Consider the following 10,458-nt stretch of genomic DNA (forward strand, 5'->3'; position numbering starts at 1 on the left):
GATAGAGCCATAACGTTCGGAGCAGCCATCGTCAGAGACGCCTTAACTTCTGGACGCTGATCAAAGCTGGCCATTTCACGTGGGCAAACTTAATTTATGTGCATAAACATATACACACACACACACACATCTATATAATTATATATATAATGTGGTTATTAATTAACAATATTAGTATTATTACTCCAAAAGTAAAGATCTAGCTTTCATTTCTCTACATGAACAAACAATATCTCAGCCTCAAATTGGGGAAAAAAAACAACTAATTTTGGGTTGTGATTAAAATGTGACTATTATTTATGCATGTCATAAATACTCTTCTACGTTTTAGTTACATAAAACAGGAAAAAAAAAATTAAAAGAAAAAAAAAGAACGGCCGATTTCAACGGGGAAACCACATCTGATGACGAAGAAACGACGGCGTATGAATATCGGAAAATTAGGGTGTTTTTTTTTCCTTCAAATTAGATGAAATGAAATGTGAATTACTTGGAGTACTCGTCGTTGTGGTTGTCAATGGCGTTTGGCGAGATTCTCGGCGATCTGAGCGAGGGACTGGAGGTTGCAGCACACGATTGTGTCGACGAAAGTGCACGTGTCATCGGTGGTGTTTCCCGGCGGGACGTCGACGACGTAGGACTCGACGACGACAGTGCCGGCGCCGGTGGGGGAGGGGTGGAGAGTGGTGACGGAGCGGTAGTTGGAGAGGCGGTGGTCGCCGCCGACGACGCTGAAGCTGATGACGTGGCGCTCGTCGTCGAGGATCTCGAGACGCTCGGTGCTGCTGTTGGCGGGGAGGCCGGAGATGACCTGGACCTCCCGGAGAGTGCCAACGTCGCCGTCGCCGACTATGACGTGGCAGCTCTTGACGAAGTGCTTGTAGGCCTGGGGGTTGTCGAATCGCCGGACGACCGACCAGACGGTGGAGACTGGGGCAGCGATTTCCTGGATCACGGCCGAGCACGACTGGTGGGGACTCACCTCGTGCGTGTGCACACGCGCCACCGCGTCGGGAAGTGGCGACGACGACCGCTTCCTCGTCTTCGCCTGGCTTTGCTGCATGTTGATTCGGTGGAACATCACTGACGACTTCGGCGGATTCGCTGGCATTCTTCTTCCTTTCCTCTTCTTCTTCGTTTATTTTTTTTTTGTAGTGTAAAATAAAATAATTTCTTTGATTTTGATTTTTTTTTTTTCTCAGAGTGAGAGAAAGTGAGAAGGTTTTTGAAGTAGGGGGTTAGGGCTGGTGTTGGTCACTTTCCAAGTTCTTGTTATTCCAAGAGGTGGGATTTATGCAGAGAGAAAGAAGAATTGGTTGGGGGCGAAAATGAGAAAGAAAATAATTATTGATTTTTTAAAAGAATAAAAGAAAGGAAAAGGAGAAGAGTTTAATGAAAGTTCTTGTGGGGGTGGTGATAAAAATAAGGGCCAACTTGGTCCGACAAAGTTTTTTATATATACCAAAAAAAAAAGCGCTTGGGCATTTAATTATGCTAGATTACAAGTTGACCACACTCCTCAATTTGCATAATTTTTTCGACTTCTTCGTCGTATCTACGGAGGGGTGAGTTTTCAAATTAAAATATATACAGGAAAACAAGGAAAAAAAAAAAAAAAAAACTATTGATTCTTGAACTAGAACAATTCTTCTTGGGTAATGTGCGAGGTGTCCAGATTCATCAATTACGATGGTGGGGGATTAAAATCTTTTTTTTTTTTTTTGTTGCGAAAGAAAGTGGTCATAAAAATCTAAAATCTAGTGTATTTGGTGTGGTTCTTACTTTGAAAATGTATAAATATTCACACGCAATTTTTTTAGTGATGTGGTATGTATAATCACTATTTTTTTTTTTTGGTGATTAAGCGAATATAATCACTTGTTTTTTTTAAGAAAAAAGCTATTTATATAATTACTTGTTGTAACTTTACTAGAAATAATATTATAAATCACTATATCAGAATGTGTGAAAAGAATATATAAGGGTGATTCTATTCACATTTCTTTTTTACTCTTCTCACTCACTTTTTAAATACTCACCTTACTTAATTTTAAAAGTATTAAATTTATTTTTTACACACTCTTATTATTTTAAGATTACCGACCCTAATTATTTTTATAAGATTATTAATTCTTAAATATTTTATTTTTATTTATGTGCCCACCATTTTATTTAATTTATTATTTTAAATTATCATTTCTTTATCTCTCTAATTGTTTTTTTAAGTTTTGAGCATGACGTCTTTTCTCACGCATAAAAAAATTTACTATTGCATTTAAAAAGACTAAAAGACATAAATATAAGCATAATAACAACAAAATTATTACATCCATTGAGGCATTGATTAAGAAAGACAAAAAAACGAATTTCAAAGTGTATAAACAGGAAGAAAAAAAAAACAGAGAGAGATAGAAACATAAAAAAAATGTTGTAAAAACAAAAGGTCAAAACGATTAGTAAAGGTCAAAATGTTCATCCTCTAGAAAACAAAATTGTTTTGTGGGAGAATGTAACGGATACCTAGACGAACGATAATGCGATACATGGCCTTAACTACTTCCCACCAAGCAACAACCCTCGACGTCTACAGCTCTAAAGAGCCCAAGCACAAAGTTCAACTTAAGGCGACGATTCCTTCTGGCGTTGACAGATTGAGCCGTCGAGCTAAAGGCACAAAGATCCCTCGACCACAGAATCAACCACCAAGAAGGACGACTGGGCTAAGCGTCGCTGGCGACGAGGGGAACGTCCTCTGGAGGACGTGGCAAGTTGCGTACAAAAGTGGAGGACGCCTGCAGTCATTAATTGCGAGCTCTTAAACCACCCCACAGGAGACATGATTATGTTACATGGACGCACAGAGCCGTAATAGAAGACTAATTGGCTGAGTGAACATTGCTGATTAGTGGGTTACGTCTGGGCCTAAAAAAGGGAAGCACTTGAGTGCTTCTGCCTACAAGGGAAACCCACCCAGCGAAGGAAGCCCAGTATAAAAGAAGGGAGACCCCCTACGAGGAGGGGGTTGAGATCCAAGAGGAGGAAAAAGAGAGTGAGAGATAACAATTGATGTAAATTGTAATCCGCTCAAAAAGGAATAAACAACCACAGTGGATGTAGCTCTAATTTTACAGAGTGAACCACTATAAAATTTCTTGTCTTCTTTATTTGTGCACATATCAAACTACACACACCATACACCTCAACCAATAAATTTTCACACATATTCAATACCGAGGCCGGTAATCCAAAGGGAAACTAAGAGGTAACCCGGCCGGTTTTTGTTGACGAAAAATCACAATCAACAATTGGCGACTCCACTGAGGACCGAAAGCATTCGACCCCCAACAACATAGTTAGCAAGCACGCCTCCAAGAGAGACGGACGAAACTGCCATCCATCCAGGGAGTAACGGGATGGAAGGAGATCTACGCCCGATCGGAGACGAAGCCCCACCCCCAGACGCACCACGGCCAGATCCTGCGCAGATGCAGGCCCAACTGACCACTCTAACTGAGCTGGTACGTGGATTGATGACCGTGGTTGAGCGCTTAGATGGAAGGAACTCCATGCCACCATTATAAGACGCCCCGAGGCCGCAGGGATCTGCCATGGCTGCAAACCCAAACCCTGGTGACCACCCACATATCCAAGAGGGAACCAGGGATAGCGAGAATCACCAGGGCCCTCCTAGGCCTCGGCCTTCCCAATCATCTGGCAGCCGTTTAAGGGCCGCCGGACTCCGAGCTCCCGAGGACCGGGTACCAAGAGGTCCAGGAAATCCCGAGGTACTATCCCAGAATCCAGAAGGAAACCAGCCAGAAGACTCGGGATCAGTACAGGCGGGCGGCCAGGCCAGGGGAGGACCCAACGCTCAGAGGGCAGAGGTGTCGAGAGTAGTTGGCTCGGCCATTTCAATAGAAGAAGGACGCGCCATCATGGAACGTATGGCCAGCCTGGAGCAAAAACTGATGGGGGATGTGGCAGGTCTAAAGAAGAATATAGGGTGAGTGGCTGAGGTGGTAAACATCGACATCACGCCCAGCCGCACACATGACCATCCATTTACCGAAGAAATAATGGCGCCCCCTCTCCCCGATAAATATAGGTCATCGTCGATCCTACCATATGATGGTCGAGAGGATCCCGATGACCATTTGGAGATGTACACAGGGCATATGCTCTTGCACGGGTATGCTGAGGAGATCATGTGCCGAGCCTTTTGGAACCATTTGACGGATTCTGCCCCAAGATGGTTCCGGATGCTGAGGCCAAACTCTATCTCAAGCTGGGATGAGTTGAAGGAAGCATTTTCTCTCCAATTCATAGGGGTTAAAAAGTACGTCCCCTCGAAGCAGAATCTGACGACAATATACCAAAAGCCAAACGAGTCATTAAGGGAATGGCTCGCGCGATATGGGGAAGCTGTCGCCGCCACAATGGATATAACAGACAGAGAGGCCTTGATGGGGGCGTTATCTAGCATGAAGAAGATTACCCCCTTTAAGAGAGAGCTGAACCGAAAACCCCCGTCCAGCTACAAGGAATTTCTTGCGCGAGTGCAAGGATACATTAATGCCGAGGAGGCAGACGCCAACGACCCCGAGCACATGTCCAACAAGAATAAAGGGACCGAGTAGGGGTCGACGCCAGCAAAGCAAGACGGGAAGAAGCACCGAGGTGGAGGAAGCGGAGACAAGCAGCCAGCTACAACGACGAGCGCTCCAGAAGCCAAGAAGCCCAGACAAAAGGATGCTCGTAAACCTCGGTTGTTCCAAATATACGATTCCTACCACGAGCTAACGGTAGGAGTCGAGGAGGTCTTCAATCAGGTCGGCCGCGGGAACTTGCTGCGCCGACCGGAACCGTTGATGTCAGACCCCAGCCGAAGGAACCAGAAGAAATTCTGTAGGTTCCACGGCGATGTCGGCCACCACACTAACGATTGCACCGACCTCAAGGATGAAATCGAAAGAGTAATCTGTGAGGGAAGGTTTCAAGAGTTCAGGGCCGAACGAAGACCTCAAAATGACGGCCACGGTGGGCAAAATGACGGTCGACGTCGATAGGAGAACCAGTGCCCAGAGGATCGTGAACCCGTCGGTGTCATACGAACTGTCCTCGGCGGCCCCTATATAGGAGGAGACTCAAGGAGGTCTTAGAAGGACTACGCCCACGAGACCAGGGGGTCTACCATGAGCGATTCTGGAGCGTTTCCGCTACAAAAGCCCCAAGGTACAGCCACACCGATGTGGCCTGTAACGAGGACGACGCCAGCGGAGTTCACTTCCCTCATAATGACGCATTTGTGGTGGAAGCCATGATAGGGAACCACACCGTGTGCCGAATCCTGGTAGACAATGGGAGCTCAGTGGACCTCCTATACTCCGACTGCTTGGAGAAAATGGGGATCCAAAAGGAACAGTTGGAACAGACCTCCAAGCCACTATATGGTTTCACCGGGGACTCCGTCATCCCCAGGGGACCATCCGGTTGCCTATAACCGCCGGAGAAAAACCCCGACAGGCTACTACAATAGCCAACTTTGTGGTTATAAAAAGAGGCTCCCAGTACAATGCCGTGATTGGAAGACCAACCCTTCAGGCGCTAAGGGCCATAACTTCCGTCCACCAACAAAAGGTCAAGTTCCCTACCCCAAATGGCGTGGGCGAGATAAAGAGCAACCAGTACGAAGCTAGGGTTGCATACTCCGATGCCCTGCGTGGATATGACCAACCGGGGAGACAGGAGGCTAGGATGGTTCATCAGAACCTCGTCGAGGATATAGACCCCAGGGTTCAAGAGGAGGTCACATGGTCTCAACCCATCGAGAAATTGGTGGAAATTCAAGTTGATGAAGGCGAGTCCACCAAAGTGCTGAAAATAGGCTCAGACTTATCCCCATCACTTAAGGTTGAGATCGAGAACTTCCTCAGGAAAAACTTAGATGTCTTCGTCTGGAATCACGCCGACATGGAAGGGATTGACGCTGAAGTTATCTGTCACTCCCTGAACGTCGACCCCTCATATCCTCCCAAACGCCAGAAGCGTCGACCGATGAACCCCGAGAGATATGAAGCGCTGAGAGAAGAGGTCGACAAGCTAATCAACAATGGCTTCATCAGGGAGGCCCGTTACCCACGTTGGGTATTAAACCCTGTTCTAGTAGTCAAGCCCAACGGGGACTAGAGAACATGCGTCGATTTCAGCGATCTCAACAAAGCCGACCCAAAGGACGGCTTTCCACTCCCACGGATAGACCAAATGGTCGACAGCACGGCGGGACATGAGATGCTGAGTTTTATGGACGCCTACTCCGGATACAACCAAATCCCCATGCATCCACCTGACGAGGAGCACACGTCCTTCATAACTAACAGGGGTCTCTACTGCTACAAGGTGATGCCATTCGGACTAAAAAATGCAGGGGCTACCTACCAGAGGCTCGTAAATAAAATGTTCGCTCAACAGCTCGGCAAGACAATGGAAGTCTACGTCGATGATATGCTTGTGAAAAGTGCCAGGGCCAGCCAGCATGTCGACCATCTGGGGGAAATGTTCAGAGTATTAAGAAAATACCACATGAAATTTAATCCCCAAAATGTGCCTTTGGAGTTGGGTCGGAAAAATTCCTTGGTTTTATGGTCAACAACCGTGGGATAGAAGCAAACCCCAAGAAAATTAAAGCCATACAAGATATGCGGTCCCCAACTAAGCCAAAGGAAGTGCAAAGGTTAACAGGATGTGTCGCCGCCCTAAACAGGTTTATATCAAAAGCGACAGACAAATGCGTCCCTTTCTTTGACGCTTTAAAAGGAAGCAGGTGTTTTGAGTGGACACCGCAATGTGAAGAGGCCTTCCAAAAATTGAAGGAACATTTGGGCAAGCCCCCAATTTTGGCAAAACCGAACCCCGACGAAGAGCTTAGCCTATACCTCTCCGTGTCCCAACACGCCGTAAGCTCCGTACTGATAAAAGAAGAAGAAATGGTACAGTTGCCAATCTACTATGTGAGTAAGAGGCTCCTCGACGCCGAATCAAGATACAGTGAAATGGAGCGCTTAGCCCTCGCCCTGATGGTAGCTTCAAGAAAGCTTCGGCACTATTTCCAATCCCATACCATACGGGTTCTTACAAACCACCCGTTGAGACAGGCTCTACAAAAGCCTGAAACTTCCGGTCGACTCCTCAAGTGGTCGGTAGAACTAAGCCAATTCGACATAAAATATGTGCCAAGAACTACGATCAAGGGCCAAGCATTGGCCGATTTCTTAGCCGAGTTCTCCCATAGGCTAGCTCCCACCATGCCTAAAGGAGTCGAGACTACAGAATTGAAGCTCTACGTGGATGGAGCATCGAGTGAAAGCGGGTCAGGAGCCGGCGTCTTGTTGATTAGCCCAGAAGGCCAGAAGATTACCTCGGCGGTTCGATTTAAATTCAAGGCGTCGAACAATGAGGCGGAATACGAAGCGCTAATCGCAGGACTATGATTGGCCAGCCACCTAAAGATCGAAAGGCTCAGCGTCTTCAGCGATTCAGAATTAGTCATCGGGCAAGTAAAAGAAGAATATCAAGCGCGCGGTGAGAAAATGGGATCGTACTTAAGGAGGGTAAAGGAAGAACTCGTTAAGTTAAAAAACTACGAGATACTTTAGATACCACGAACCGAAAATGCAAACGCCGACGCTCTGGCAAAGCTAGCATCTTTAAGAGATTCTGACACACTAGGGGCCGTTCCCATCGAAGAATTGGAGCAGCCGACTGTTGAAGAAAAAGCTAAGACATTAATCGTCCAAACAGGTGAAAATTGGATGACACCACTCATCCAATACCTGATGGACGCGCAACTGCCAAACAATAAAGACGAAGCTAGACGGATTAGGTATAGAGCTGCTAGGTACTTATTGTACGACGGATTGCTTTACCGACGAGGCTACTCAACACCTCTACAGCGGTGCCTGGATAATGCTGAAGCCTAGAAGGTCCTCTAAGAAATCCATGAAGGAGTCTGCGGTAACCACACTAGGGGGTAGTCTTTGGCTCTAAAGGTTTTGAGGCAAGGATACTATTGGCCCACGTTAAAAAAGGACGCTTTTCAATACGCCCGACGTTGTGATAAATGCCAAAGGTATGCCACAATTCCTAGAGCACCCCCAGAAAATTTAACCTTCATTATCAGTCCATGGCCCTTCGCCAAGTGGGGGGTTGACCTGATCAGGCCATTACATCTTGCACCCGGAGGCTTTAAATTTGCAATCGTCGTGGTAGACTACTACACAAAGTGGGCAGAGGCAAAGGCTCTAACTACAACCATGGAAGCAGCTTGCACCAGATTCATGTGGGATAACATCGTGTGCAGGTTTGGGGTTCCCCACTCAATAGTTTCCGACAACGGAAAGCAATTCGACAATGCCTCAACACGCAGATTCTGCGAGGCCTGGGCATTCGGAAAGACTTCTTGGCGCCAATCCATCCACAATCTAACGGATAAGTCGAGGCGGTCAATAAAATATTAAAGTATACCCTCAAAAAGAGACTCGAAGATCTAAAAGGGAAATGGGCCGAGGAACTTCCCAAGGTCTTATGGGCATACAGAACGACGAGCTGAACTACTACAGGTGAAACACCCTTCTCCATAGCATATGGCGTCGAGGCAGTGCTCATCGTAGAAATTGAAACACTGACTCTCAGAACCGTCGTCCATAACGACGATGACAACACGGAAGGCATGAACGGAGAACTCGACTTGTTGGAAGAAAAAAGGCTCGACTCCTAACTGCGCCTCGCCGCCTATCAGCAATGAACATCAAGAAAGTTCGGCAAAGAAGGTTCGTCCCAGGGGACCTAGTATTAAAAAGGGTAACGCAGAATACAAAACCCAAAAATACTGGTCCATTGGGCCCAACTTGGGAAGGGCCTTACAGCATACGGGAAGTACTACGTCCTGACACCTACATTTTGGAAAGCCTCAACGGCAAGAGAATTCAACACCCGTGGAATGTAAAACAGCTAAGGCTGTACTACCAATAGTGTATGTAGTTCTTACGCATCTCAATTGTACATTCTCTACGAATTAAATAAATTGATATGTTTGCAGAAAGAAAGGAATTCACCACTTAATAACATGTCTGTTTAAAAAAAAAACCAAGATTATATCAAACAGGCATGGGGGGACAGAGGTCCACGGATCACTAAAAACATGGCACGACGGCCCCAAGGGGTAGATTCAACGTCAAATCCTCCAAGAAGGAAGGGAGAATACTTAGCAAAATTCTAAGGAATTTTCTAAGACGACGACCCCAAGGGGTAGATTCGACGTCAGATCCTCCAAGAAGGAAGGGTGAATACTTAGCAAAATTTTAAGGAATTTTCTAAGACGACGACCCCAAGGGGTAGATTCGACGTCAGATCCTCCAAGGAGGAAGGGCGAATACTTAGCAAAATTCTGAGGAATTTTCTAAGACGATGACCCCAAGGGGTAGATTCGACGTCAGATCCTCCAAGGAGGAAAGGTGAATACTTAGCAAAATTCTAAGGAATTTTCTAAGACGACGGCCCCAAGGGGTAGATTCGACGTCAGATCCTCCAAGGAGGAAGGGCGAATACTTAGCAAAATTCTGAGGAATTTTCTAAGACGATGACCCCAAGGGGTAGATTCGACGTCAGATCCTCCAAGGAGGAAAGGTGAATACTTAGCAAAATTCTAAGAAATTTTCTAAGACGACGACCCCAAGGGGTGAAATCAGCGTCAGATCCTCCAAGGAGGGAAGGCGAGCACTTAGCAAAATTCTAAGGAATTTTCTAAACACAACAATTGCAAAGCAAGGTATGAATAAAATCTGTTATCTTTATAAAAAAAATGAGAAGGTATATATAGATGAAATAAAAAGATGTCTGAATCAACATTAAGTTACAAACACCAAAAACAAAAAGAGAGAGAGGTAAAAATCATTTCAGGCTTCGCCGCCAGCCGCTGACTCATCGCCGTCACCAGGCGGGGAAAGGTTGTCGTCGTCCGCAGGAGGAGGAGAGTTATAAAGGAAGCTCAAGTCCCACTCAGAACACTCCCTCTTGATCAGATCGATAATTTATTGACCTACGAACTGAAAATCCTTGTTACGGATGTCGGTGAGCTCCGGAGAAGCCTTGAACTCCTCAATAATCTCAGCGCGCCTGGCGTCGAAGGCAGCTGCGGCTTCTGCTTTGGCTTCCCTTTTCCCCTCACTCTTCCCCTAGCGAAACGCTTCTTCGCTTCCTCAGCTGCTTCAGACAACTTTTTATCGGACAGATTTGCCCGCTTCGTAAGATCCTCAACCTTAGCTGTCAACTTTTCCAGTTCTTCTTCCAGACTCGCCAGCTTGGCCACGACCACGTCTCTCTTCTCGACGGCATCATCTAACTATTTTTTGGCGTCGGTGACAAGAGAGTTGAGCTTGGCTTCCACTTCGTCCATCTCCTTAT

General features: G+C 46.3%; 1 protein-coding gene across 1 annotated transcript; it reads right to left on the reverse strand.

Moving 5' to 3' along the window:
- Positions 1–230: 230 nt before the first annotated feature.
- LOC21395281 (abscisic acid receptor PYL4) lies at positions 231–1,340 on the reverse strand. Its single transcript, XM_010094514.2, has one exon. It carries the CDS (start codon positions 1,109–1,111, stop codon positions 515–517), a length of 597 nt encoding a protein of 198 aa, XP_010092816.1. The 5' UTR covers positions 1,112–1,340; the 3' UTR covers positions 231–514.
- Between the last annotated feature and the right edge of the window lie 9,118 nt (positions 1,341–10,458).

The sequence above is a fragment of the Morus notabilis genome, unplaced genomic scaffold (genome assembly GCF_000414095.1).
Source record: "Morus notabilis unplaced genomic scaffold, ASM41409v2 Scaffold490, whole genome shotgun sequence".
In the NCBI taxonomy this organism is placed as follows: Eukaryota; Viridiplantae; Streptophyta; class Magnoliopsida; order Rosales; family Moraceae; genus Morus; species Morus notabilis.

Bases quoted from the DNA above. Each gene is read 5' to 3' on its own strand.
- LOC21395281 (XM_010094514.2), bottom strand. From the start codon at position 1,111: ATGCCAGCGAATCCGCCGAAGTCGTCAGTGATGTTCCACCGAATCAAC.